General features: G+C 53.0%; 9 protein-coding genes across 9 annotated transcripts; 4 read left to right on the top strand and 5 right to left on the bottom strand.

Moving 5' to 3' along the window:
- Positions 1–16: 16 nt before the first annotated feature.
- On the bottom strand, positions 17–1,164 carry CLUP02_13569 (isochorismatase; the record flags this gene model as incomplete). Its single annotated transcript, XM_049292507.1, has 2 exons — positions 17–640; positions 880–1,164. 2 exons carry the CDS (start codon positions 1,162–1,164, stop codon positions 17–19), a joined length of 909 nt encoding a protein of 302 aa, XP_049149653.1.
- A 1,770-nt stretch (positions 1,165–2,934) lies between these two features.
- On the top strand, positions 2,935–4,132 carry CLUP02_13570 (alcohol dehydrogenase GroES-like domain-containing protein; the record flags this gene model as incomplete). Its single annotated transcript, XM_049292508.1, has 2 exons — positions 2,935–3,131; positions 3,202–4,132. The coding sequence occupies 2 exons, from the start codon at positions 2,935–2,937 to the stop codon at positions 4,130–4,132; spliced, it is 1,128 nt and encodes a 375-aa protein (XP_049149654.1).
- A 141-nt stretch (positions 4,133–4,273) lies between these two features.
- On the bottom strand, positions 4,274–4,955 carry CLUP02_13571 (uncharacterized protein; the record flags this gene model as incomplete). The annotated part of the gene is made up of 4 exons (XM_049292509.1): positions 4,274–4,393; positions 4,546–4,612; positions 4,767–4,831; positions 4,890–4,955. The coding sequence occupies 4 exons, from the start codon at positions 4,953–4,955 to the stop codon at positions 4,274–4,276; spliced, it is 318 nt and encodes a 105-aa protein (XP_049149655.1).
- Positions 4,956–5,047: 92 nt separating this feature from the next.
- On the top strand, positions 5,048–5,839 carry CLUP02_13572 (uncharacterized protein; the record flags this gene model as incomplete). Its single annotated transcript, XM_049292510.1, has 3 exons — positions 5,048–5,312; positions 5,416–5,500; positions 5,563–5,839. 3 exons carry the CDS (start codon positions 5,048–5,050, stop codon positions 5,837–5,839), a joined length of 627 nt encoding a protein of 208 aa, XP_049149656.1.
- A 196-nt stretch (positions 5,840–6,035) lies between these two features.
- Positions 6,036–6,715, top strand: CLUP02_13573 (uncharacterized protein; the record flags this gene model as incomplete). The annotated part of the gene is made up of 4 exons (XM_049292511.1): positions 6,036–6,182; positions 6,256–6,287; positions 6,421–6,627; positions 6,682–6,715. The coding sequence occupies 4 exons, from the start codon at positions 6,036–6,038 to the stop codon at positions 6,713–6,715; spliced, it is 420 nt and encodes a 139-aa protein (XP_049149657.1).
- Positions 6,716–9,821: 3,106 nt separating this feature from the next.
- On the bottom strand, positions 9,822–10,693 carry CLUP02_13574 (uncharacterized protein; the record flags this gene model as incomplete). Its single annotated transcript, XM_049292512.1, has 3 exons — positions 9,822–9,928; positions 10,041–10,102; positions 10,506–10,693. 3 exons carry the CDS (start codon positions 10,691–10,693, stop codon positions 9,822–9,824), a joined length of 357 nt encoding a protein of 118 aa, XP_049149658.1.
- A 2,303-nt stretch (positions 10,694–12,996) lies between these two features.
- CLUP02_13575 (methyltransferase domain-containing protein) lies at positions 12,997–14,424 on the bottom strand (the record flags this gene model as incomplete). Its single annotated transcript, XM_049292513.1, has 6 exons — positions 12,997–13,558; positions 13,617–13,688; positions 13,756–13,895; positions 13,956–14,049; positions 14,130–14,216; positions 14,387–14,424. 6 exons carry the CDS (start codon positions 14,422–14,424, stop codon positions 12,997–12,999), a joined length of 993 nt encoding a protein of 330 aa, XP_049149659.1.
- A 5,694-nt stretch (positions 14,425–20,118) lies between these two features.
- CLUP02_13576 (uncharacterized protein) lies at positions 20,119–23,224 on the top strand (the record flags this gene model as incomplete). The annotated part of the gene is made up of 15 exons (XM_049292514.1): positions 20,119–20,244; positions 20,310–20,439; positions 20,558–20,614; positions 20,674–20,703; positions 20,787–20,917; positions 20,995–21,129; positions 21,181–21,222; positions 21,310–21,386; positions 21,458–21,546; positions 21,627–21,744; positions 21,844–22,165; positions 22,262–22,430; positions 22,510–22,836; positions 22,934–23,031; positions 23,099–23,224. 15 exons carry the CDS (start codon positions 20,119–20,121, stop codon positions 23,222–23,224), a joined length of 1,977 nt encoding a protein of 658 aa, XP_049149660.1.
- A 29-nt stretch (positions 23,225–23,253) lies between these two features.
- On the bottom strand, positions 23,254–24,566 carry CLUP02_13577 (uncharacterized protein; the record flags this gene model as incomplete). The annotated part of the gene is made up of 6 exons (XM_049292515.1): positions 23,254–23,533; positions 23,593–23,756; positions 23,813–23,873; positions 24,086–24,239; positions 24,300–24,364; positions 24,427–24,566. 6 exons carry the CDS (start codon positions 24,564–24,566, stop codon positions 23,254–23,256), a joined length of 864 nt encoding a protein of 287 aa, XP_049149661.1.
- Positions 24,567–24,616: the final 50 nt, after the last annotated feature.

Below are 24,616 nucleotides of genomic sequence, written 5' to 3' on the forward strand. Positions count from 1 at the left end.
CCAGCCGTGCCCGCAATCACAAAGAAATCCACGACCATGACCAAAGTGGGGGAACGAGAGGGTATAGACCAGAGAAGAAGAGGGCAAAACGAAAACTCACAGAAATATTGTAAAGGCACACCTCGGGAGCCCCAGGCGTCCCGGTCCCGCAACAGTCCTCAATCAAGATGCAATCCCACCCGGCATTATACGCATCCGTCAGCGTGGCGAGAACACACTGGTCGGTGTTGACCCCGGCGAAGAGCAGCGTTCGTATCCCTCCTGCTCCCCTTCCATCACCGGTCCCGGAGGCAGCCTCCTCACCGTCTTCATCATCCTTCCGAGTCCGCTCTAGATATTTCCGAAGCGGCTGCTCCGGGGTCCACATCCCCGACATCCTATTCTTGTCGCACCGCACGTCCTCCTGCGGGCGGAGGCTGCTCCGCTTCAGCGGCTCGTAAATGTCGGCGTTCCACTCGCCCGCGACGAGGCAGCGGCCCCTGCCGCCGCCGAGATCTGCACCGAGGCCGAGGCGGGCGACGGTGCCCTTGTCGTTGGTCGCCTCCTCGCCCAGGATGAGCGATCGCGAGAAGCCACGTTGGACGCTGGCGGGCATTCGCGCCAGGTCGTCGTCGGTCAGGCCCCAATTTAGCCAAATTACCTGCAATGGCAAAAAAGTGAGCTACGATACGTCGCTTGTTTAACCGCCACCACCCCGGCAAAAGTTCCCGTCCCCCAATCCCCTTCCAGTCATCTAACCCCCGCGTGCCCCTCATCTCTTTAATGTCTAGCGACTTCTGCTCCTGTCCCTCCGGTAAGACGGGCGGTAACGTCTGCCGGATGCCCCGAACGTCCGAACAGGGCGGGGGAGAGTAGTACAGAATGGGTTCAAGGCCGTACCTGAATACCTAATTCGCGGCATTTCTCAACAGCCCTCTTGGTCTGCTCCACCGCAGCAAGCCCGGCCGGGTGGTCTCGACAGCTGGGGTGCAAGAAATAGTTTTGCAAATCGACAATCACGAGCGCCGTGCTGTGGGGGTTCACCGAAACCGACGTCCCCGCTGGTCCTTGGCTGGTGCCGACCTTCCAAGCCGGCGACCGGCCCCGGGTGAGATCATAGGTTCGCGACGGTCTATCGTAGTGCCACTCGTCGCCCGGCGGGCCAAAGATCAAGTCTGGGCGCATGACAAAGGCGCGAAAAGGGTCCGAACTTTTTCCTCGGATATTCTAGTCCCGACGGCGGCGGGTATAGCTCACTTCTTGCCCCGATTGCGGGTAATGTATGGCCTGGAGCGATTGGATGAGTGCAAAAGTCACTGAGTGTGAGTGTAGGTTGAAGAAGAAAAGGTCGGATTACTCTCATGCAGTACCAAGAAGTCGGTAGATAAGAAATCCCGCAGAGCGCGCACAAAGCAGCAATGCACTGCAGCGCTTCTATCGGATGGAGGTGTCAACAGCCTGGTCTGTCTATCAACTCTTCGGGAAGATGTGCGTCGGCGCGGCTATCGTCCGACCCCGCGACCAACAAGAGTTGCCCGGCCTACTGCAGGACGAGAAACAGACACAGTCTCACATGTCAACATCATGAGGTTCTGACTGCATCAGTACTACGTTATCAGGCCAAAGTTTAACCCCCTTGTCAGGTATCTTCGCCCATGCTTCTCGCGATTACATCAGCAGTATTACTTTCGAGATTCTTGTGCACGTCGAATAGAAATTTGGCCATTGAGAGTCACTGCTTTGCCCTGGTCAGACCCACACTACCTGGTAGGGAGTTTAAACATACCCCTAAGGACCAAGTATGCAAGGCAGCAAATTTCCAAATATCTAATTAGCTTTCGGGACCGCGTCTGGGCGTGATGAGACGATGAAACTTCGAAAGACTTCCCCATGAGGGCGCATCTCGAAAAGGGAGGTATAGGACCGAGGCACGATGCTCACTGCTACCTAAGGCGTCTGCCGCATGCGACTCCCCGGTAATTAAGGCGAAGTTCGAATGGGGGTAAATCGGGGCCGACCTCCAAAATGTTTGGAGACTAGATGAGATAGGAAGGGAGGGGAGGGGGTTCAAGTTTCCGTGGAGCTAATAAAGGATCTTGCGTCGGCCACAGTCGCGATTCGTGGAGCGTCATGGTCCTCAGCAAGCGACAATACGACGGCAAGGGAAAGGCGATGGTCAAACATAAACCGTAAAGATGCGGAAACCCAACGAAGTCCCCTGGTTCGGATACCACGTGAACGCAAAAGAAAAAATCCCCGTGGCGCGTGTGTTGAGATGGTTGCCCCTCCCGGCGTGCCTGGACCTGGAAAAACGCGAGGCGTGCCGCTTCGTTGTATCCGTAGTGAGACTACATGAGAGAAAGCGTAGTTTGCCAGTGAGCTTGTCGCGGGGAATGGTATATGTCGGGTACGGATCGTCATTGTGATTGGAGCGGAAAGTCGCAAAGAGGGTGAATCGGTCTTACAGCGACCGAACGATTCCCACAACGCGGTAGCGCCCCACCCCTGCCAACAAGCTTCGACCCTGCGTGACGTTTCGACGTGGGGAACTGGGGTCAAACTATTCGCCTTGGGCGACGAGGGGTGATGAGGGGCTGGATTCGAATAATTGTTGACCAAAGGGCCGACGAAGCCGCTGGATTGTTGGCCGACCCAGAAAAATAAAAACGAAAAGTCCACGAGTAGCTCCAAGGTATATATCCAGCCGGGCGACTGTCCGGTCGTGTGTCGTTCTGCTCCAAGCTGCTATACTCTTCCTCCTCTCTGTCCGCTTCGTCTGTTCTGTTCGTCCATACGCTCGACGCCGTTGCTGTCGCTGTCAGTCGTCTCGTCAATCTTGCACCCACGTTTCATACCCCGCCGACAGATCACATTATTACCTGGCAAGAGAGACACTCTCCTGGACCATTCTTTCATACCACTCTTCGCACACCCAGAGACAACCCAGCTTTCACAATGTCCCCTTCGGCTGTTGATCCTCCCGCCTCGGTCGGCTCCGTTAAGGTGTCCAAGGCCAACATTGGTGTCTACACCAACCCCGCACACGACCTGTGGATCAACGAGGCCGAGCCCAAGTTGGAGGCCGTTCAGGCCGGCGAGGGGCTGCAGCATGGCGAAGTCACGGTAGCCATCAGAAGCACCGGCATTTGCGGGTAAGGATTTTCGTGCCAGACAAAAGTGCCCCCCTTAAGGTACAAGGACGAGACTAACGGAAAGATACAGATCCGACGTTCACTTCTGGAAGCACGGATGCATCGGACCCATGATTGTCGATGGCGACCACATTCTCGGCCACGAGTCCGCCGGTGAGATTCTCGCCGTCCACCCCAGCGTCACACACCTCAAGGTTGGTGACAGAGTCGCCGTCGAGCCGAATGTCATCTGCAACTCCTGCGAGCCTTGTTTGACCGGTCGTTACAACGGTTGCGAGAAGGTCCAGTTCCTGTCCACCCCGCCGGTGCCTGGTCTGCTGCGACGATACGTGAACCACCCTGCCGTCTGGTGCCACAAGATCGGTAACATGTCATATGAGAACGGTGCCATGCTGGAGCCCCTAAGTGTCGCTCTTGCCGGTATGCAGCGTGCCGGTGTGCGCCTTGGCGACCCGGTCCTCGTCTGCGGTGCAGGTCCCATTGGTCTCATCACCCTTCTCTGCGCCAAGGCTGCCGGTGCCTGCCCGCTGGTTGTTACGGATATTGACGATGGACGTCTGGCTTTCGCCAAGGAGCTGGTGCCCACAGCCATCACCCATAAGGTCGGTCGTGGAACCGCCGAGGAGGAGGCCAAGCGCATCGTTGAGTCCTTTGGAGGTGTTGAGCCGGCCGTCGTCATGGAGTGCACTGGTGTGGAGAGCAGCATTGCTTCGGCTGTTTGGGCCTGCAAATTTGGTGGAAAGGTCTTCATCATTGGTGTTGGACGCAACGAGATCAGCTTCCCTTTCATGCGCGCTAGCGTTCGCGAGGTCGACATCCAGCTGCAGTACCGCTACTGCAACACCTGGCCCAGAGCCATCCGTTTGGTGGAGAGTGGTGTTGTTGACCTCAGCAAGTTGGTGACACACAAGTTCAAGCTCGAAGATGCCCTCGGCGCCTTCGAGGCGGCTAAGGACCCCAAGTCAGGCGCTATTAAGGTCATGATCCAGAGCTTGGACTAAACCAAGCCTGATGGTTAGACGACACGATTGATTTTTTGGGCATAATATGGCGGTGCTGGCGATTTGGTGTCATGGATGGGTTTTTGACTATACTTTAGAGATATGTTCCCAATGAATTCGTATGACAATATGAAGCTTCCATTAGATTGACGATGCTTGTTTGTAGGCAGAGATGTGGACTGTTGGTGGGGGTTTTGGTGTTGGTGTTAAGAGTGAGGCGATGGGGATGACAGGATTTGAGCATTGTAAGGCAGTGACAAACTGCTGCCATACAAGGTAACTTAGCCTCGATATGGGGCAGATAAGAATGCAAGAGGTATCCATTCATGGGAAGAACCCATTCTGCCCCAGCACCTGCCGGTGAACCTTTTCTCACTCAATGGATCTCACCAGTGAACTGTGCCTGCCTGCACCTGTGAACTGCCCTGCCACGCCTGCCCGCACTGAAAAGAGCCCCCACTTCCCTTCAAGAGATCAATTCTGTGATTGGTTAGATCTCAAAGCGGCATAGTCCGCTGGGCCGACGGGTGCCAGTGCCTCTTTCCCCTGGGAGCAAGGGAAAAAAGGTACCTATTCCTTGTACCTGACCTTAGCAATTGACATTTTTCATAAGCAGGAAAAGAAAAGAGCGCACGGGCCATCGCTCCTCCGGCTCGCAACAACAGCACAAGCGAAATCTTCCGAGAGGTCGGGCAGACTCTGGCAAGAGAGACAGAGAGAGCTCTTTTTTTCACTTTACGCAAAAAACATCACTCACCACCACCCCCTTCCCATCAATTGGCAGCCAACGAAGCTCCTTCTTCGACCCCGGAGCCGCCCACATCGACGCACCCCGATCCGAAATCCAGATACCCCGATTTTTAATCCGTCGACCTCCTCTCTCTCTTCCACAACCACCCAACCCCCCGGTCCAAGATGTCTTCCGCCCTCGCCCGCCCGCTCATGCGGACCACCGCTCGCACCCTCCCTTCCCGCGTCGCCGCTCGCTTCGAGTCAACCACCACCAAGAAGGCCACCGAGTCCGCAAAGGATGCTGCCGGCAAGGCCAGCGAGTACTCGGCCAAGGCTGCCCAGGGCCTGAGCCGCGCCGCCAGCGCCGCCGGCCCCGCTCTGTCTGGTGCTGTCAACGCCCTCGGCAAGGTCGGCGGTCGCACCGGCAAGGTCATCAACTTCATTGAGAGTACGTTTCAATCCGGTCACGAGAGGATCTCTATGAGCAGAGGCGCAATTGAGCGCGCACCCTTGACTTCAAGGGCCAATTGCTGACGGATGTCCGACTACAGAGCAGGTTCCCTGGGTTGTCTACTACTCCCGCGTCACTCTTGAGCTGTCCAAGATTGTCTTCCACGGCCAGAAGATGGCTCCTCCGTAAGTTTACAGCACCAGAGCGAAGCGTCTTGTCCGCCCAGCTTCTGACGAAAGAAATACAGCCCCGTCAGCACCTTCCAGTCCTACTTCCAGCGGGCCCTCGGCGCCGTCAAGAACCCCAACGCCCTCCTGAGCTCCGCCTCCTCAGCCGCCAGCTCCGCTGCCAACACCGCCGCCGCTGCGAAGCCCGCCACCATCGCCTCCCGCATTAACACCGCGACCGTGGCCACCGGTGCCGTTGTCGCTGCTGAGTGCCTCGGTTTCTTCACTGTCGGCGAGATGCTCGGCCGCTTCAAGCTCGTTGGATACCACGGCGAGACCCACGCCGCTGCCCACTAAACGGAGAAAGAACCTTTTTGAACTTTGCTCCCCACCGCCTCGTACCGATTCGAAACGACGACGTGAAGGAGTAGAAGTTTGTTTCCCGGGTTGTTAATTCAAACTGCATCTAAAGAAAAAGAGCGCAAATGGTGGCTTCGGGTTATAGAAACTGGTAGGAAAGGGGGTGTTTTTATTTTGGAACCAAATGACATGAATGCTCGATGCCCGTGGTAGAGATTCATGTTATCCAGTGGCACAGCGCCCTACCGGTCGAGATTCCCTTGACCGTTCACGGGAGCTGATGTATTGGAAGAGCAGCAAAGAGAGAATCAGTCTCGGGGGCCTTGGATCCGGCCACCGCGTACGCGTTTTCTCAACAGGCCACCTTATTATTTCCTTATGTAGACTCTGTACATCACACACGTCAACCGCAGCCCACCCATGCTGCGAAACCTGCCTCCTGCAGGTAAATAACAGGAAACCTTTTGAACCAAATGGCGCTCGGTGGAATCACGTTCGTAAGAGTGTATCAGATTGAAAGCAGAGGGTGGATCTGATACTTTGCATTGGCAGGAGCCTTGACCTTGAGACGTGACCAGCACTCTGACTGGTTTGATGAGAATGAGATTATCCCTTTGCCTGTCCTTTCTCCCTCTCTGCTGTAACTCTCTTCATTTCGAGAGATCATATTCGACGATGAAGGTTGTTCCTTACTGGGAACGGACTGGCAAGTTCAATGTTACAGCGGACCCTGCCATCTTCTCATTCAGCCCTTTTGATGTTACTATAGATAGGCAGCCGAAGCTGTGACGTATTGAGATCAGGTATACATTTTTATGCTCAACGACCCTCGATGACAGCCCGGAGCTGCGTCACAACGTCACTATCAACTGAGCTGCTCGCCCTAGCCAAATTCAGGAGAGTTTAGCCGTTCTACTTCCCGCGTATTTGTCCTGACGGCCCGAATTTTCCATCCATCACTCCAAAAGCGTGCAAGGCTATGACGCTCGAATACTGGCGGGGGTTATGTAGCTAGGAGTGATGAGATTGTGACCTTCATCTTCAATCAATATTCACCCTGACTAAGATTAATAACATAGAGCTCTTCCCTCCCTGTCGTCTGTTATTATTCTCTTCGCTACCGGCTCCGGTAGGACGTTGCGGTGATTCATCTCACTTCTCAGTGAAGAGAAGATGAATTCCTCTCGACATGGAAGGCACCTGCCCCCTCTCCTTCCTTAAACCGACGTACCTACCTACTAAAGGGGTCTATTCACCGTTGCCGTCACCAGCACAGCAGCGCCCGTCTAGGTCTGCGAGGTCAAGTCAAGCTGTGTGCGAGGTGGTCGGCTTGGTTGACATAAAAACAAATACTCCAGTGAAGTCAGAGTCCGGGTTGACCGAGGGGCGCGCTGTTCGAATCTGGGCAGGGACGTGAATTATAAGGTCAGTATTCCCCCTCCTTCCTTTTCTATCGTTTTTTGCCCTTACACTATGAAATTTTGCCTACATAAGGTTGTATCCCTCCTTTTGTCTTATGAATTAAGTACAGTTCACTCTGACATGGAGTTATCAAAAGTAGAAATATGGATTACGTGGCGCCATCTACTACGAATCCAAGCAATTATGCGATTGGAGAGATCTAATACTTAACAGACAGATGGGCGAATCTCGTACTTCAAGGGATGTCCTCATTCTGCCTGATAGTGATTGGCAAGGTAGATCCCCCGGAGAAAAGCTTTCTTCCCACTATCTCATGCTACCTCCACTATTCTTAATCACCAACAATGAGCATCCGACAGGCAGATGAGTATCAGAGGTGTGACTTCAGGTCATGTCGTTGAACAGACACAGATAGCTCTATCAAATGCTTCGCTCATGGAAATACAGCCAGCCGTCCCAGCAGTCAAGAATCGGATCCGTCAACAGCGAGAGACCGTCAAATCATCGTCGCCGAACCTGATGCATACAATCAAAAAGTCTCACGTTACACAACCCGAAAGCCAACTTCTCTTCCATTTCCCTTACCAGTCTGCCCGAGAATCCGATCACCGGACAAAACGCAAAGACCTTACCTCCTTTCCCAACCACCAATTATCTCGTACTCATGCTGTCTTGGCGGGGAAGGCCTTCTCGTTGCCCCTTGGCCTCTCAGACAGGTAGTCAGGTAGAATGGGGAGATCTCCTTGTCCCTTCATCGAACCCAGCCCCCTCTGCTTAGGCTTGATCAGATTTCTGTCTACGATACCTGAGATATATAAGCAGTGATTCAACATCACTTCATTCAAACTATACGCCGCACACTTACCGAAACCCCCGTTCGAGGCCCGTACCGTTTGCCACATTATCCCGTATTCGCACTCACAAACAGACCCCGGATCCCTCTCATCGAATACATACCGCTACCACTGTCTAAACGCCTCAATCTTGCATAGTGGCGTATATTGACATTCTTTCTGGACCGACACCCCCTTTGTGCACTCCCCCTCACTCCCCCTATCTACTACACACTTGACACTTGGCGGCCGCGGCGGCGTAGCATAGAAGGATCAAGGTGCCAACCAACAACTATCCGGGCAAAAACGTTCCCCAGGGTATATTTTCTTACCAGGAAGAGAATCCCACGAGTTAGCCTTACGGAACCCAAATGTTTGGGGACTTTGGCCCCCCCCACCCCAAGTTTGGGCCCCTTTTACCATTCCCTCGGGTCGGGGTGGAAGAAAGGAACAAACAGACCGTTTTCATGACCCCTGAACATTGCCGAAAAAGGTAAATGGTCCTCTCGCTGGGGGAGGTGTTGATGGTGGTCAGCGAAGATCTGAGAGAACCGAAGCCGGTAAGGTTTATTACATTCTTTGGGGCCTAGGAATTTCGCAAACGAATATCTGGGTTGCCAAGTCTTCCTGGCCGGTCTTCTTTCTGTTGATTGATGACCTATACATTCTTTTGTTTGGAGAGGGTCATGACAGTAGCAGGGGTTCTCGCCGGTACTTCGACCTGATGGATTATCCCGTAGTAATCGTGTGGCCTTGGTATCCGTGATGTATATGCGCTTTTTGGTAGGAATGATGTTGGATCATTATCTCTCTCCTCATCTTTTATACGGCCTAGTCAACCTCGCTTTTACGCAAAGATGGAGGGGAAGCTCGGAAAGAGAATATATCAATATTGAAATTGTATCTATGCCTTCGGAACTCGTCGCAAGGATCCTCGAGTGACGACCGTACATATCTGTAGTCAACCAAGTTCTCGGCAACGAATTTCACAAATAACAGGCCACCCTATAGCCTCATCACGATGACAGAAGACCCGATATGGCCCAACTAAGTCCCGAAAACGAGAAACCAGAGGCGGCAAGCTTAAGAGTAGTCGTGTTGGTTTTACTAGTCCTCGCCGAGAGAATCGGTCTTCATTGCAGCAAATTTCATCGAGAGTGATTCTAATCTCGCGACAGAGTCTCGGAACAAGAAACATAAAAGGTTCTATCCCGAGTGGAAATACCTTAGCTGAAGGAGCCAAGACTGAAAATTTCCAGACAAGATTCCAATACCAAAATTTCCCTAGATCCAACGCGACGGATATCCCCTATCCCTCGCAGGCGGTAAAGAACGAAGGACCAGGAACAGGAACCCAACAAAAGACACACCGCCGTATCATGCACGACCACATCATTCGAGATCATTCGGTTCAAAGCCAAAGAAATGTCTCGCCCCCCTCCTCCTCAAAAGAAACACGCATGACAGTCCCCCGGTACCGCTTCCGCCGTCTCCGAACTCAAACCCCTCCCGTCGGAACCTCCCTGGCAGTCGGCCAACGCCCGCCCGCTCGCTCGCCCGCCCTTCATGCATAATCCTCCCTCCCTCTCCATATTCCCGTTGGCAGCATGGGAGATTTCGCGTCCCAGGTAATCGCATCCGCGATCCTACAAAAGGAATACCCAAGACAATAGAACCATAACATACCATAGCCTGTAGTGCCTCATCCTCTCCATCGTCACCTTTCACCTACCTCTATGATCCTGCAGAGCCAGTTGTTCCCGCATGAGACGAGAAAGGTAGATCCCAGGCTCTGGGCTCCAGCGTGGCAGGGTCTCGCTGTAGGCGGCCCCTCATCACTCATCACCAACCCCCCCGGGCCGAGACCTAGACCGGCCTCGAGTTTGGTTGGGCAATGGTGCGGCTTCTTGTAGAGAGGCAAATAGAAAACCAAAACGAAACACAAAGGGCGGTGATGGACTGGTAGGAGTGGGAAGCTTGATACATGTTTCCACAATCCTGCAGCCTACATGTGTCTTTTTTCTCCCTCTTGCTCCTCTTCTTTACGCACCTCTTGATGTGTAGGATTGGGCAGAAAAAAACTAGCTCAATGCCCTTTTGCCTTTTCTACCCGAACCACTCATCTCGAGATCCGTGTTCCCGGGTCCGGGCATCAGGCGTTCGATGGGTGCCCAGATACAGCAGAAGAGGGGGGGGGGGGGGCAAGGTCCCAAAAAGGGAGGGGCAGTAGTGATAAGTATGAAGAAGTGTGAGTGTGTGCTCGCATGCATATGAAATATAAGTGTGTGTGTGTGTGTGTGGAGAGCGAAGAGGGGGCAGAGAGAGGTTTGAGGAGGGGGCGCTAGGCTGGGTGTAGAGTACATCGTACTTCGTAGCGTATCATAAGGAGAACCGCCAATCCAGCCAACATGTGGACTGCAGGCTCGGGGCGGCGGGATTTCTCTCCGCCATGCAAGTCGTACGTCGAGGGTACATGTAGTTTGCTGGCTTGATGCGGGTCGGGGCGTTGGTTGGCAGCCTTAACGGAGAGGGAACGTTTGCCCAGCTTCACCTCGGGGAAAGAGCGTGTGCTGTCTCCCGGTGCAAGCGAGATCATCCAGAAAAAAGAGCCAAGCCGGAGACAAGTAAACTAAAAAGAATCAACGATCTTGAGCTACTGGAAACGGCCCATGCAGGACATAGGATACTATCAGCAAGGGATCCGTACCTCATCAACGTATCAACGTGGTCGATCACCAGGAAGATGAAGGCACAGCCCTTAGTGCCTCCTCGACTGCAACGTGTCGCCATGGGACAAAAGCATTAGGCAGCCGAAAAGAAGGTTGGCTCGCAGCATGAGACCCATCGCACGACGCTCAGGTTCCCCATCTCATTGACCATCGGTGTGCCGTCTCCTACATACGTTGCCTTGAGAAGGGTTCATTGCTTTGCTGTTCGAATGCTGGCAGACACAGCGAAGTTCCTATCCTGGCCTTCGCACTATGCAGCTGTTGCCCAACCTGGCAGGGCTCAACGAAGGACTGTAACGTTGTCAGTGCAATATCCCATTGGCGGGACGGGGAAGCGGGAGCAAGAGCAACCAACAAACCAACAATAGATGGGGGCAACATGGGTAACCGAATGATGTGGATGGGCATGCGGGAGCCATGTAAACCAGCATGATGATGTGGAGATGGGTAAGGGAACAATATCTAGCTGTCGACCAATCTTGGCTCTATTATCGTGTCTGGTGCATTTGATTTTGTCGAGCTCTAAAGGAATGTAGAAGGGAAATGACAAACCCTCCTGGCCACATAACGTTTGCTAACGACCGTTGGCACCTTCCACTTCCACTCAATCTGTGATTCGCGACATAGACGATTCGTTCGTGGTAGGACCGGGAGCGTGACTCGACTTTTTCTTGAGTCGCCATCGAAGCTGGCCGGGTCGCCTCACCTGTAGCTGAACTCTGAAAGGGCTGCTCTTGTGGTTCTTGATTTGGGTTATCATCCATCATGACCAGAATCTATTTATATATATTTACCATAACAAGGTAGGTAGAGGGGGAAAAAATAGCGGCCGCACATATCAGCCCCTGCGCTGCGGACGTGACAGCCATCCCGATTAACATTGGTCATGCCTAAAGACATGACGTGCAATACTCCGCTGGCCGACATGCCCGTACTGGCCACCCTTCTCATCGCGCCCTCTTGCAATCCCGAGGAGCGTGCATAATAAATTTCAACGCCCCAAGCCTGAGTCTGCTTCATGCCGAAAGAGAGCAGAGTACGCACTATGCAAAAAAACACGGCCCAACTGCAATGCTGCCAAGCCCGCGCCGCCATCAACTTTTGGTTAAACCCGGCCCATTTTCTTCCCCGCCGATGAATCCGTACACAAAAAGAATACGATGTAGTGACAAGAGAGGCGTAGCGACTGTGACTATGTGCTGGTTGGCAACAATATTGTTTGCGCTCGTGTGCTACCTTGGACTTGACTTTGTAGCTCAGAGATAGAGCGTATGCTAGGGAAGGCCAAGGGGGGTAAAAAATAAGGGGCCACTCCGCGGAGCATCGATCTCGGTCTCTGACTGCCGAGCCTGCGAAACATAAAGAAAGATAGAAGGAGACAACGCGGCAAAAAATGTCCAAGGAGACCAAAATAGCGTAAAGAGAAAAGCAGAACTTGATTGCCTGTTTTGATGCATTCTTCGTCGTGTCGATATACGCCTGGCCAGAATAAAGCGGGAGAGCTTGCCGAATCGAGTGGCAGGCGGTACTCTACAAGGGCGTCCAAAACTTCGAGCAGAGCAAGACGATGAAGCCCGTAAGACGAATTGAAGTAGCTGGCGGTCTAAAGCTCCTGATCTTGCCACGATCGATCCGCGCCTGGCCGGGCGAGGACTGGAAGCCTATCTTGGTAAGGGAGAAGAAGGAGGGAAAGCAAACATGCAGCACTCCCACCACGTACAGTAGAAAAGGACAATGGAGAAGCTATTCAACTAAACGTCGCATGAGTAGCAGCAACGACGCTTGCTTGTTGACAGGACGGCACCAGAGCGACTGAGTCGCACGTCTGACGTTCAAGTAGACGAAGAGTGATGGTACAGGAGACAAATCGCTCCGACGTTCCGCTTGAGCTGTCTTGCTTGGCGATAGGGTGTCGAATGTTACTAGCTTGCCTCGTCCCGTTCTGGATATGAGTATGCGACGGGAGGGTGACGGCAGGAAACTCGCCAGCAGTCTGTCCCCGTCCTGTAAGACGTGACGTAACCCTCGGCAGTCTGAGTGACCACTTTTGAATCATTGGGTTTGCGTTGGAATTGGCCTCCTTGCCGTCCAAACAAACCTACGTCCGGCAATCAGTACTCTGCATCTCAAAAAGCTGGGAGCTACCAGACGGTAGTCTGCAGGCGGTAACTTACATTCTGCAGTAGGCATGAACATTGAGTCGACAGATTTCCTTCTTGAGATCATCCACCAGTCTGTCCACTTCATGTTTTGGCCAGCGTTCCACCTGAATAAAGGGCGCAAGTGTGAGGCCTTCCAAGCAGTGCGTAAGGCCGAGGTTGAACCATCTACCCAGCTCTTCTTCCATCGGGTTCTGGCTCCACGGGTTCGTTGGTAGCCTAATCATCTTCTCGGTAATGTCTGTGAAGCCTGCAGCATGGAGCTCCTTTTTTGTGTCGATTATATCGATGGGTTGCCCGTACCTGTGCATCGCACGCCGCAAGTTCTCACCCCAAAAGACGAGAAGCGAATTAGACTCAAGAGTGTTGTCGTCGCTACGAGGAATCCATTCGATTTCCACCTGTTCAATGTATCCTCCGGGCTTGATGTGCCTGAATGACTTCCTGTACAGGTCTGGCCAATCTCTTATGGAACCAAGCAGCATCTGAATATGAACCAGATCGAAGGTTTGTTCCGGCGCTGGCAGTGGCGCCTCCACGTCGGCTCGCTCGAACCTTACACACGTAGGGATCCTACAAAACGATGAGCTTTCGCTACGAAGAGCGGTAGAAAAGGAGATGCACAACATACAGCTTGGGCTGAATGAGAGAAAGATCGAGCCCCAAGACCTGAGCCTTTTGATCTTCGTTTCTATATAGCTCACTATGGTGTGATAGTGTCAGCAAGTCTAGGTTCTAGCAGTCGGCGCACGGAGGGTGGATAATCTTACTCGCCCACGTCGATCGCCCAAATGCCAGTGCCCGTCCCGAGGTCAAGGACATGGGATTTGGCGGGCAGAGGCACTTCCCAAAGGCCTCCTCTTGCCTTGGTTATCAGATGGTGGAAGATGTCTAGCCTGTCTTTCTCGAGCTTCGCAATGAGTTAGCATGGGAAAAGATTCATCGCGGCGAGGAATCATAGGTAACCTACCTCGTCCACAGGAAAAAGATACCGCCCGCGTCTAAATGAGCCATACTGGCGGCCATGCTCAGTGTAGTCAGGGTACTCGGTACCAACAGTCCCACTGTAGATGGCACGTTAGCGCTGTATCCTGATAGTGTCCAGAGCAGCAATGGGACCGTCGTGTTTGGCATCATGACATACCCGTTTTGTGACATTGTTACCATGCGAAAGGCAACCTGAAACGAAATTATTTGCCGACGGTGGTTGATTTCTAGTTTCTCTCCGGGACTTGCATCAACAGGTGACGGGCGATGCGCGTAAAAGCAGCAAGTAGACCTATCACCAACATCCAAAAACCAAGAGAGTGCTGCTATCTTTGAGCTTCTTGCAATACTGACGGCGTTTCGTCTCGTCGCGGTACAGTGATGAGGTTGGCTTTTGCAAGTTAGTAAATTTACGATGAAGCTCGCGTCCGCGTGAAGAAGAGATGGATCATGGGCTGATAGGCAAGGTGGGAAGTGAAGCTGGTGACTTTGAAACATGAAAAGGGGATTGGACCTGGAGAAGTGGAATCGAGCAGCGGGCAATTTAAAGTGTGCGTGCAGTAGTAAGTCTTGAATGGGAAACGAAACGAAATGATGGTCGCAGTGCAGGCGGCTGCAAGTCGATGGGAGCACACACTGATGGCATCCAGGGAATAACACAGTCAGTACGACTGCCTTTTATGGAGAAATGTGACCTGAGCAGAAGCCCCGTCTCATGTCATGAGGGTTGGTACCGGGAATGAGGGAAACGACAGACGGCCAAATGTAACAGACGCCAGTCGGAAAAGGGGGTAAAGGCAATGAAGGAGGCTGTGATCAAGCCAGAGTCTTCTTCCTGCATCTGAGCTGGGCGACTCCTACCAGCTTCTTGTATCTTCAAGAGAATTGCGTCGATACGTAGGTAGCCAGGCGCCTCTCTTGCTCAAGACCGACGCCATCACACACACACGGCGTTGTTCACCACAACAATAACGCATATGAGACACTCTCTTCGACCAGGCCACGCTTGCACTTGCACTTGCGTCGACCAACAAAACCCCTCGAGCGCGCGCCTACATCGGATCGAACGCAGCCTTCTGCATTTGGGTGATTATGGTCCCTTCGGTGTACAATAACCTTGCTGCCGCGACACTCCAACTTAATGCCCAGCCAACACCACGACTGGCGATGATGGGACCAAAAAAGAGTGGGAGAGAGAGGAAGAGCTGCGGAACAGCTTTTGCCCTCCATAGCGGTATGGATGGTGAAAATGACATGGGTCGAGGTGCAGTAGGTTAGGGCAGAGGAGAGGGCCGAATGCTGGGCCTTGACAGCGTACCAGTACATGTACCTGCATGTAAACGGTCGCAGCATCCGCCTGCTCGAAGCTGGGGGTGTAAAGGAATTGTGCAGAATGCATGTCTGCAACTGTGTCTGTTTGCGGAGAGGTAGGCTCATCTTGTCCACGTACCCAGTCCTAAGTTTCTTCTTGATATGCTGCGGAAGGGGAGGGCTAGATGGGGAATGAGGCAGAGGCATTCTTCAACGACTGAAATGTCATTGAAGTTCATAACGTGGATACAAAAAAAGGCCTCCGTCACCGCGGCGGTTATCCAAAGGCAGGCAGGCAAGTTGAACAGGTGACATGTGGTCGGGTTGGGCCAGAGAACAGGTGTGACGACGAAAGGAAAGCAGACAGCGATTGACGTACATGTTTGGGACGGAGAGCGAGGTTTCTTCCACGACCGCTTAGGACGTCGAGCGAGTCAATTGATGTCGCACAACGAGTTGGAGAGGTTGTACAGACCGGGTCCAGTGCTGCGGTATTCGGCGTCTTTCTCGTCGTGTGCAGATTGGCCAGGAAATCGATAGGTTGCGAAACGACGAGAGGCGTCGCAGAAGGCGAGAAGCCGTTGGTTGGGTCGGGCTGGGTTGGGGTTGGAGTTTCAGAGCGACCTCGACTTTCTGCGTCGATATCTTGGCGATGAGATGGGCCGACTTGGAAATTATAAGGTAAACGACGTGATAAACCTAGCCAAAATGAGAAGAGGTCGAGGCGATGGCTGAAGCTGTCCAGCCAACTTGAGATGCAAGGGCACTGATAATAGGGCAGTAAAATTGGCCAAGATTCGCGGTCAAGGCGCAGATCGAAGGCCGAGGGCTGAGGTTTCGAAGTGTGGTTCTGGTTGTGGTCGTGGGCGAGGACGCTGCAGGGTGACGAGATGTGATGCAAGTCGACACGGGCGAGACGAGCTTCAAGCCTCCGTTGGGCAGATTGGGTCAGGTCGGGTTCGTTTTGGCGACGGGCGGGAGCGGGAGCAGCAGCAGCGATCTGATGGGATGGGATGTATGGAGTAAAAGAAAGGGAATATGTAATCCAGCAGAAAGGCAAGGGAGGTAGGGATGCTCGCTCTTCTCTGTAGTTGTATAGAGGGCAGAACCGCTGGAGCAAGCAAGGAACTCCTGACTAGCCTGACGACGAGGAGAGGTGGTAAACCACGGTGGGTGAGGCACAAATAGCCGGTCGTGTGGGCTACAATCGTACTGCGGCAGATGTGCCTTTACGTCTCACCACGACGTTGTGAGGGGGGACCCTGGACTGGACTCGATCAAGTGAACAAGCGAGAACGGAGTGATGCAGATGGAGAGAAAGACAGCTTCTCTGTTAGTGTCTCCTAGTTATGGCTAGCTGGCTCGCTGGAAGTCCCGGGTGTTGGTGCTTGTCTCTCTGTGCTTTGGCCCTAGAACATTTCTAGAGAACAAGTGGTGGCGTGTGTGTATGTGTGTGTATGCGTGTGTACGTGCACCGGCAGGTGTGAGGTGTAATTGTAGTATCCGTATGCAAGGTCAACGCGGGTATCTGAAGGCTTTGAAAGTCAACGTCGACAAGTACTTGTTGGTGGGGGAGTCGCGTCAAGCAAGTCTAGCTTCAGAGTGGGTGGACCGGCGGACAAACGGTGGCGGCGCCTACGACGCTTTCTGTGAGGTCTGTGGGTGGCAGAGGTGTGAATTGCAGACAGAGCAGGGACTTTCGGATTGAAGGCTAGGCTGCCGGATGCTATTGAATATCGGTTCTTGAGAAGAGGAATGTCGCAAGGTAATCGTGGACTAGAGTTTGCTCTCCGCTTCCCGTAGCTCGGGGGATCGTCCGCTGTTAAGTAGAATTAGTGGGTTTCTTCATCGTCATCTTCTTCTTCTGTTTCTGCCTTTTCCACAGACACCTCTCTCCTTGTCCTCGCGCAAGTGTGTTCTGCCCCTCCCTGTTCCTGGCGCTGGTGCTGGCGCATGTAGTTCCCATGGTTGCTGTGGGATTTTGGGTTGATGCCACCCCTGCCTGGAAACTTGAGGACGCCCGATGTGATGGAGCTGGAGCTGGAGCTGGGACGGGACCTATAACTGGAGATGATGACTTGTAACGTGAAGGCGGGAAAACGCTGACGGACAGCGGGCTGGTGTAATTGCGCTTCCAGGGTCAGTTTCTTCTGCGGACTTCCAGAGCCTTGCCCGTGTCATTGTCGTTGGTCTGTCCGTGGTTCGTCGCCCATCGAAAGGCCTAGCTTTCCACTCGTCCCACTCCATCTGTCTCCATTTCACCATGTCACTTTTTCCCTTGAGAAAAGCACCCCAGGCTCTTCCAATCCCAGCCCGCCATGGATCATGACACTTGGATAAAAGCACGGAAAATGCGGAAAGGGGGCTTGTCTCCTACCTTGGAAGCAATCTTAACCCTGAGCAGGGCCTCCGCGTAATATAGTAGATGAAGAAGATATCGAGAAGCCAGTTCGGACCAGCTCGAAGATGGGCAAGGTATCCGTACTCCGTAGGTCAGGTGTGCGAGGAATGCAAACCGAGTCCGTGTTCCTCAGCTAGCCGGGGTGTTGCACAGATATTCAGCGCCGTGATAGGTGACTAGAGGGAGCAAAATCAAGCTGGCAGAAGACGACTTGCAGCGGGAGATGGGAATGCAAGACAAAGCGCCTGATGGACCGCAACTTTTCAGAAACGGCAAGTTCGATGTGAGGTAAGGTAGTCTGTCCGTACCACGCGGTATGCAGGCTCAATTGGTTGAGAAAGCGAGGTGAGGTAAGGTGGAGGATTATGAGATGGATGTCAGGTAAGGAACGAAGACAAGTCAAGGAAGGCGAGGCGTTGGGGTCTGTGCTCCAACGAAGGCGATGGAAAATAAAGGGGAAAGAGGTGGTGGGTGATGGAGGAAGGTAGCACACACGATGTCGAAGCACGGAAGGTGCGAAAGGAAAACTTGGAACCCTCCTTCTGGATCATCCGGTCCTAAAGTATCTTCCATACCTTGTACTCAGCTCCAATGTTCAAGTCTCTCTTTCCTCTAAATCTTCTTGTTCACTCCGCCTCTTCATCTTGCCTAAGGTACCTAAGGTAAGGTACGGATTCCCAACCTTACAGACTTTGACTGACTAAGGTACTGACGACTGACGACTGTCAACTAAGGTACCTAGTCTCTTTGTGTCCTGTCGACTTTTCTACCTCTTCTACTGCGGTCAATAACTACCAAGTTGTCAACAACCCTCGGGGTTTCATGGCTTAGTTCACTTTCAAGCGTTGCCTTGAGTTCCATGTGTGTCTCCCTGCCTCTACCCTTCTTTCGTGCTCTTCACCGACTCTGTTCTTTCTTCTGCTCTCACTCCCGGTCTCTCCTCTTCCCATCCCACGTTGCCATTACCCATCTTTCCTTCCGTTCCGTAACATGCCCCTCAAGTTTCCTGCCCTACCTATACTTAGCTTTTCGCAACCCTAGTCCAACACAAAGAAACAGTACGTATCTCAAAGTACATGTTCAATATCTGTACATGGATGGGCAGATTCAACTTGGACCAAGTCGGCATAGCCTGCGATAGACCTGCCTTGCCAAAATGGCTCTAGCGTACGGCAATCAGCGTCACTGGAAGAGCGTCTTCAACTGCACTCTCACTCTGCGCCACACACCACTGCTTGCTGAGGTAAGTACCTACAAGTGAGAGATGCGGCGGTGGCTACTCCGCATGACCAAACGCTGTTCCAACTCTTTTCTTTTCAACATTTATTTTTGTCTTCTCTCGCTCATCTTCATTCCCGGGCTCAATGCTCCCGTGACAAAGAGCATAAGGTCGAGTCTTCGACTGATTCGACCTGAGACCAAGCCCAACTACCCCAGCCGCGTCCATTCCCCAACCCGATGCCTCGACTCTCAACCAGGCGTCTGTTTCGCCCGTCCAGCCTCCCTCTTTGTGTTTTACTACCTGGACTGCGGCGCTACTGTACGTCTACCAGTAGGGCAGGTTTGGTGGAGAGAGTCAGGGGGTCAGTATCCGCCCGCCCATTTCAGATTCCCACCCTCATGTTCCTTCACCCATTACCCATTACCCACAACGTACTCCATACACTAGTGCTGGACCTATCCGTACTGGGTATATGTATGGGTAGCCAGGCAGACAGGATCATCAAGGCAAGCAAGCATCGTGTGCGACCTGGCAATCTGGTTTTCGATTTGCATCAAAGGCCAGACTCCATGTGTCGAAAACCTCACCCAGTCTGGGGTACGTATCTAAAGACGGATATCTTAGGTACTTCAAGGTAGGGTCCATACCTGAGATGCTCGACCACCTCATTCCAAGCTGGTCGGGGCTTCGTCCAGTCAACCGAGATCACGTATTGGCACTTTTCCACTCGTACAGACCCAAATACCTCCTGTTCCTAAGGTACTCCGTAATGAGCAGCTCAGAGACGTAAAGTCATATCACCCTGCTCTTCTCCCCAGTGGCGTCCAACAGAGTTCCCAAGGCTTGCGGCCTCGACGACAAGCCACGGGCTACCAGCAACAGCTTTGCACGGCGCTTGGTCTTAGTGCCCGTCCACTGTGTCTTGGTGATCCCTTGCAAAAGCCAGGTTGTGCTGGCCGGGGTTCCACGGTGTAGAAACAGTTGGGAGCCATGGAGGAAGCCTTGTTCCCGCTTCACCCCGGCCACATTTTGGAAATATACCCTGCAAGCCATCTTGAGGGGGGAAGCCCCCTTGGCCCTTGGCCCCCCACCTACGGGCCCCTTGTGTCTCTTCCCGCGCCCCCATTTTCATCGCGCGTTCCTCCGCTCGATCCTGATTCGGTGAAACAAAATGGATTCGGTTCAACGAGTTGAGCATTCTGTCATGGTCGCATGGGTCGCATGGGTCTCATGGGTCTCATGGGTCTCATGGGTCTCATGGGCAATGAATGTGCAGTAAAGCAAATGCACTCTGTGCGAAGCTATAAGCGGGCCGGCGCTGGGCACAGGACTGTTTCTGTAAGTATAGGCTCCCACCTAGGTATTGGATCCGTACTTCCACGCCTGTCAGTGTCAGTGTCAAGCGTGTCAAGCAACTTGGCGTACCTTACCGACTCTTTCGGATAAACGCTGGAAAATGGGATGGACAACCTCAAAGTCTCCTCTTTGTCAATCTGCTGCTTACTAGGGCCATCTTTATCATGTCTTTACCTGGTTCACTGTGGTTTCCCTTTTAAGAAAGCACAAGCATTGCTCGGAGCGGGCGGTCATGAACTGGGACGTTACCTGGGGTAGTAGTACTTGCCCCGTTTCTACGTGGACGTCCTCTGAGTGCCTGCTTCCTCTCCGTCATTCTTTCCTTTCTCGACCTCCAACGTTGCTGCCAATGGTAATTCGGCTTGGATACGTACTTGCTCAATTAGCAATGCTTGCACCTCTTTGCATCAGATACCTTTATCACCAAGAATTTCCCCTTTGGTTTTCATGCTTGACTTCAATTTTTGTATTCCCACGAACAACATCCCCTGGGTGACGATGCGTCTGGCATATCCATCATTTAGTCGACCAGCTCTGCCCCATTACCCGCACCCAACCCAACTTCTCACTCTGCATGCCTGGCCGCAAGAGACTCTACTGCCAACAATCCGCGGATCTAACAGCCCATCTATCAACTGATCCAAGGTACAAGGCTGTGTTGCATCCACTCTACTTGTCTTAAGGTTCGAGACATGCTCGCTGAATACTCCTTCTCGAGTTCTCTGACACAAGACGGAATGCTTCCGGAGATGCATGGTAAAAGGGTACGTATTACAGCAATATCTCGCGATGCTATATGTTTACACAGTGGCCTTGATTAATTGTCTTGGGCTATCACCTCCATGTTCAACATCGCAGACTCTCACAGTAGGTATTTCTCCAAGAAAGTTAATGGAAGGGTGGCACAATCGTGTCCAGGTCACCTGCCCAGATCGAGCCCAAAAAATGACGCTGCGGCAAGTCAACAGCCAGACCATACGCCGTCCATTCTGAGACCACGATATCCTTACGAATACCGGGCCAATAAATGACACAAGGATCCACCAGATCTCCTGTCGACAGCCACCGCCTGAATATGTTCAGAAGCCCATATGCTTAGCTCTTCGCGGAGTCCGCTCAGACATGTGCTTGAGTACAGGTCAAACACCTTAAGACAAAACACGGCGACCAGGAAATGAGCTGTACTTTTGCACAGCTTGTCGCAGGAAGCAGCCAGGAATGTCAACAACCCGGGCAAAGTCCACCTCTACCATGAGGTCTCCAACTATAGCGTCAGTATTGGCGGTGGGGAATTATTACGATAATTCTTCCCACACGGTGCGTACTGCCATCCGGAATGCGGTCCCCTTAACAAGCACGACAAGTAAGTGTCCTGAGAAACCTCAATTCCGCACACGGTGGCCAGCCTGCTTGGTACCCAGCATTACACAAGTCCCATTCGTCCTGGCTAGGGATGGCGTCCCTGACATGGTACAGATTACTGTAACGGCCCTGTCCACGGAGCTTTTAATGATATCTACCAAATCCTTACAATGTCCACGTTCCACACCGTCGTGTGCATACCGTTTCCTGGATTTGCAGGGATGACGTCGTGGCACCCAGCTTCTCGGAACTTCCACCCCCTTACCTCGCCCAAGCTGGCAACAACTTTTCCGGAACGCGGACGAATCCTGCAAGGAGTCTTACACCACCTTGTTCGCAACCTCGCATTACGTACCGCAGTAAATGGGAGGAGAACTATCTTGCGCCTTTACCGCGAAAGCATTACTTGCTGGAGGCAGGACTTGACCAAAACACGACCTTTTCAAGACAGCTTCCAGTGGTCCAATTCGTCATGAGCTGTCAGAGACACACCAGCCGCAGTACTGGTTCTCTCTTGAAGATAGTTCCGGAATTCGAGCACGTATCCGAATAACTAGCTTTGGCCTGCAGCAAAGCGGTGTAAAGTGGTAGGCTGCTGATGTTAGCCAATTGAATACTAGGCTGACGACCAGTGCAGACCGGGGCACGATGCCTGCTTGTATCCCAGCCTGCAATGAGCACATGGCTTTCGGAACCAAAGGACTGGATCTTATCTGCGGCCCCCTCACTCATCGTCCGCCCTTTTGTTTCACTCTGGAACGAGAGCTCCCGTCGTGCGTACCACGAGAAACGAGAGTTCTCAGACGGTTTCTACATACATGGGAAAGGGATCCGTTGACTCGAGAGACTAAGAATATGTGTATCGCCGTGGCTCTCAATGAATAGAACGACACCGCCGGACCAACGAGGCCTTGCATCAAAGGTACCACTGGCAGCATACCACTGGCAGCATACCACTCCTTCACGGCCACGGCCATATCACGGCCATGTATTCGCGTGGCGCTAATTGCCCTTTACCTCACAGATACGGATGCAAATCCCTGGGCATTAGAGACACCACTTGTGCCCAACACGTCCAAGATGTGGTCCCAGGAGCCTGGGCACACCTATACGGTACCAAGCAGCCATTAAACCCCGCCTACAGCGGCAAACGGGTCTTGATCCATTTCCAGCGCATGTTACCAACCTCCTTGAAACGGCATCACAAGAATCGTTGACAGGGGCCTCGGAATGGCCTTACTATGTAGTCTTCCCAGGCTAATCAGACGGAGTCGAGTGCGAATAAACGAATCACAGTGCACTTTTGCAGCGGCCGACGCGATCCCTGGGTGTCGAGGTCCCATGTCCAAGGGGTACGAATCATCCGAAGCCACGGTTCCAATAGCCTGGGACCGATCGGCACCAGCGGTGTTATTTCCAGGAGATGGAGGCGGTCGAGGAGCTACCCTGGCCACCTTTGTCTGTTCGCCTTTAGCACAAATACTCTCCAGAAGGGTTCCCTGCAATCTTTGTCCCGCGAGGTCCCAGCCCGGAAAAGCGTGGAGGCGTTCGAGCCGCCTACCTGGGCTCACACCGAATGGTTACAGTCACTGGTCAATGAGAGAATCAGTGGCACGCCTGCCCAAGTCCTTAGCAGTCGAAATTGGACTCGCGATTCTTTCCAGCATGGTCGTGTTGGACCGAGACGATGGATGGGCTGTGTCTTGGTCCTAGCTGGGTGATTGGTCGTTGCTGGCTCGGTTCCACGACTTTCCCGCTTCTGTTCGGGGCTGCATACCAAAACATCCCGGGGTCCGTGGTAATGTCTGAGGCTGATGTCGGGGTTAGATGAGCTGGCAGCGGTGATGACGCTTCTCGACCCTTGACCCCTGGGACTAACGACCCGACACTCTGGTTCTGCATTTGCCCGCTACTCACCCCGGCGTCAGCCACGACTGCGGAAGCCTGTCAACTGAGTCACAACCTCACAGTCTGGGCGGGAAGAACAACGAAAGGAAGACGAGTGGGCCTGTGTGCGAAGCCGAGCCTCCGCGGACGACACACTGCGAGAATTCCAAGCATCTCCTATCTTGTCGTGTTCCAATTTGCCGGATTGGCGAATCCTTGCCCTGAGCCAGAGCCGGGTGCATTTGCTCACACACCATACACACACGCGCGCGCATCACAGTAAATCTCGCTCAACCGGAACATGACGAAGACCAGCCAGTACCAGAGCAATGGAATGATCAATGTAAGGAAGCACCCTCTGCCTGCTGACTGAGGTATCAACTAGTCTCTAGACCTCAGGTGGTATGGACGGCGCCAAACCTTAATCGAACATGATCGGTGATATGGAGGGACTTTTGCAACCAACTTCTGGTCGCCTGGAGGGCCTAGCGTCTAGACACGACGGTCAAAATTTAACTCGCTCGAGCTCGAGTCACCCGAGTCTTCCCCGCACATGGAATTCATCTGAAGTTACTCGTAGTTGTCAGTCAGAGGCCAGAGCTTGATCATGGCTCGACAATGAGGCGAATAGAGCAAAGCCAGAGGCGGTGTAACGATCGCCTGGAGCTCAGGACGATAGTGCACTGTAGTGCCATGAGGCGGCCGCCATTTCTCTGCGAACAAGTTATCTGCACCGATGTCTCTGTCAAGCAAACGGGGCGAATGCTTCTGGCGGTCCTACAGAGTACCAATTGCCATGGAGGGATGCAAACAGTTGGAGTCAGAGCTACCGCATATCCGCGCTGTTGTTCTACTGTATTCGGAAAGCATTCGGATATCGTCCAGCCATACTCCGTACAGATAGACGTTGGTTACATCGTTTGACGAGCCAGGCAGGCATCGGTGTTGACGCGCAGCAGTCGAGCATCCAACGGGGTTCGGCGGGCATCCCAGTCTTTGCTAGGTCGCTGCATAACGGCAACAAGGGTTTGCTTATTGGCAATTTTTTGACCCATCCAGACAAGCAAATGGATTGATTGCCTATTTCTATGTATGTACTCAACCC

This window comes from Colletotrichum lupini, chromosome 7 (genome assembly GCF_023278565.1).
Source record: "Colletotrichum lupini chromosome 7, complete sequence".
Taxonomy (NCBI): Eukaryota; Fungi; Ascomycota; class Sordariomycetes; order Glomerellales; family Glomerellaceae; genus Colletotrichum; species Colletotrichum lupini.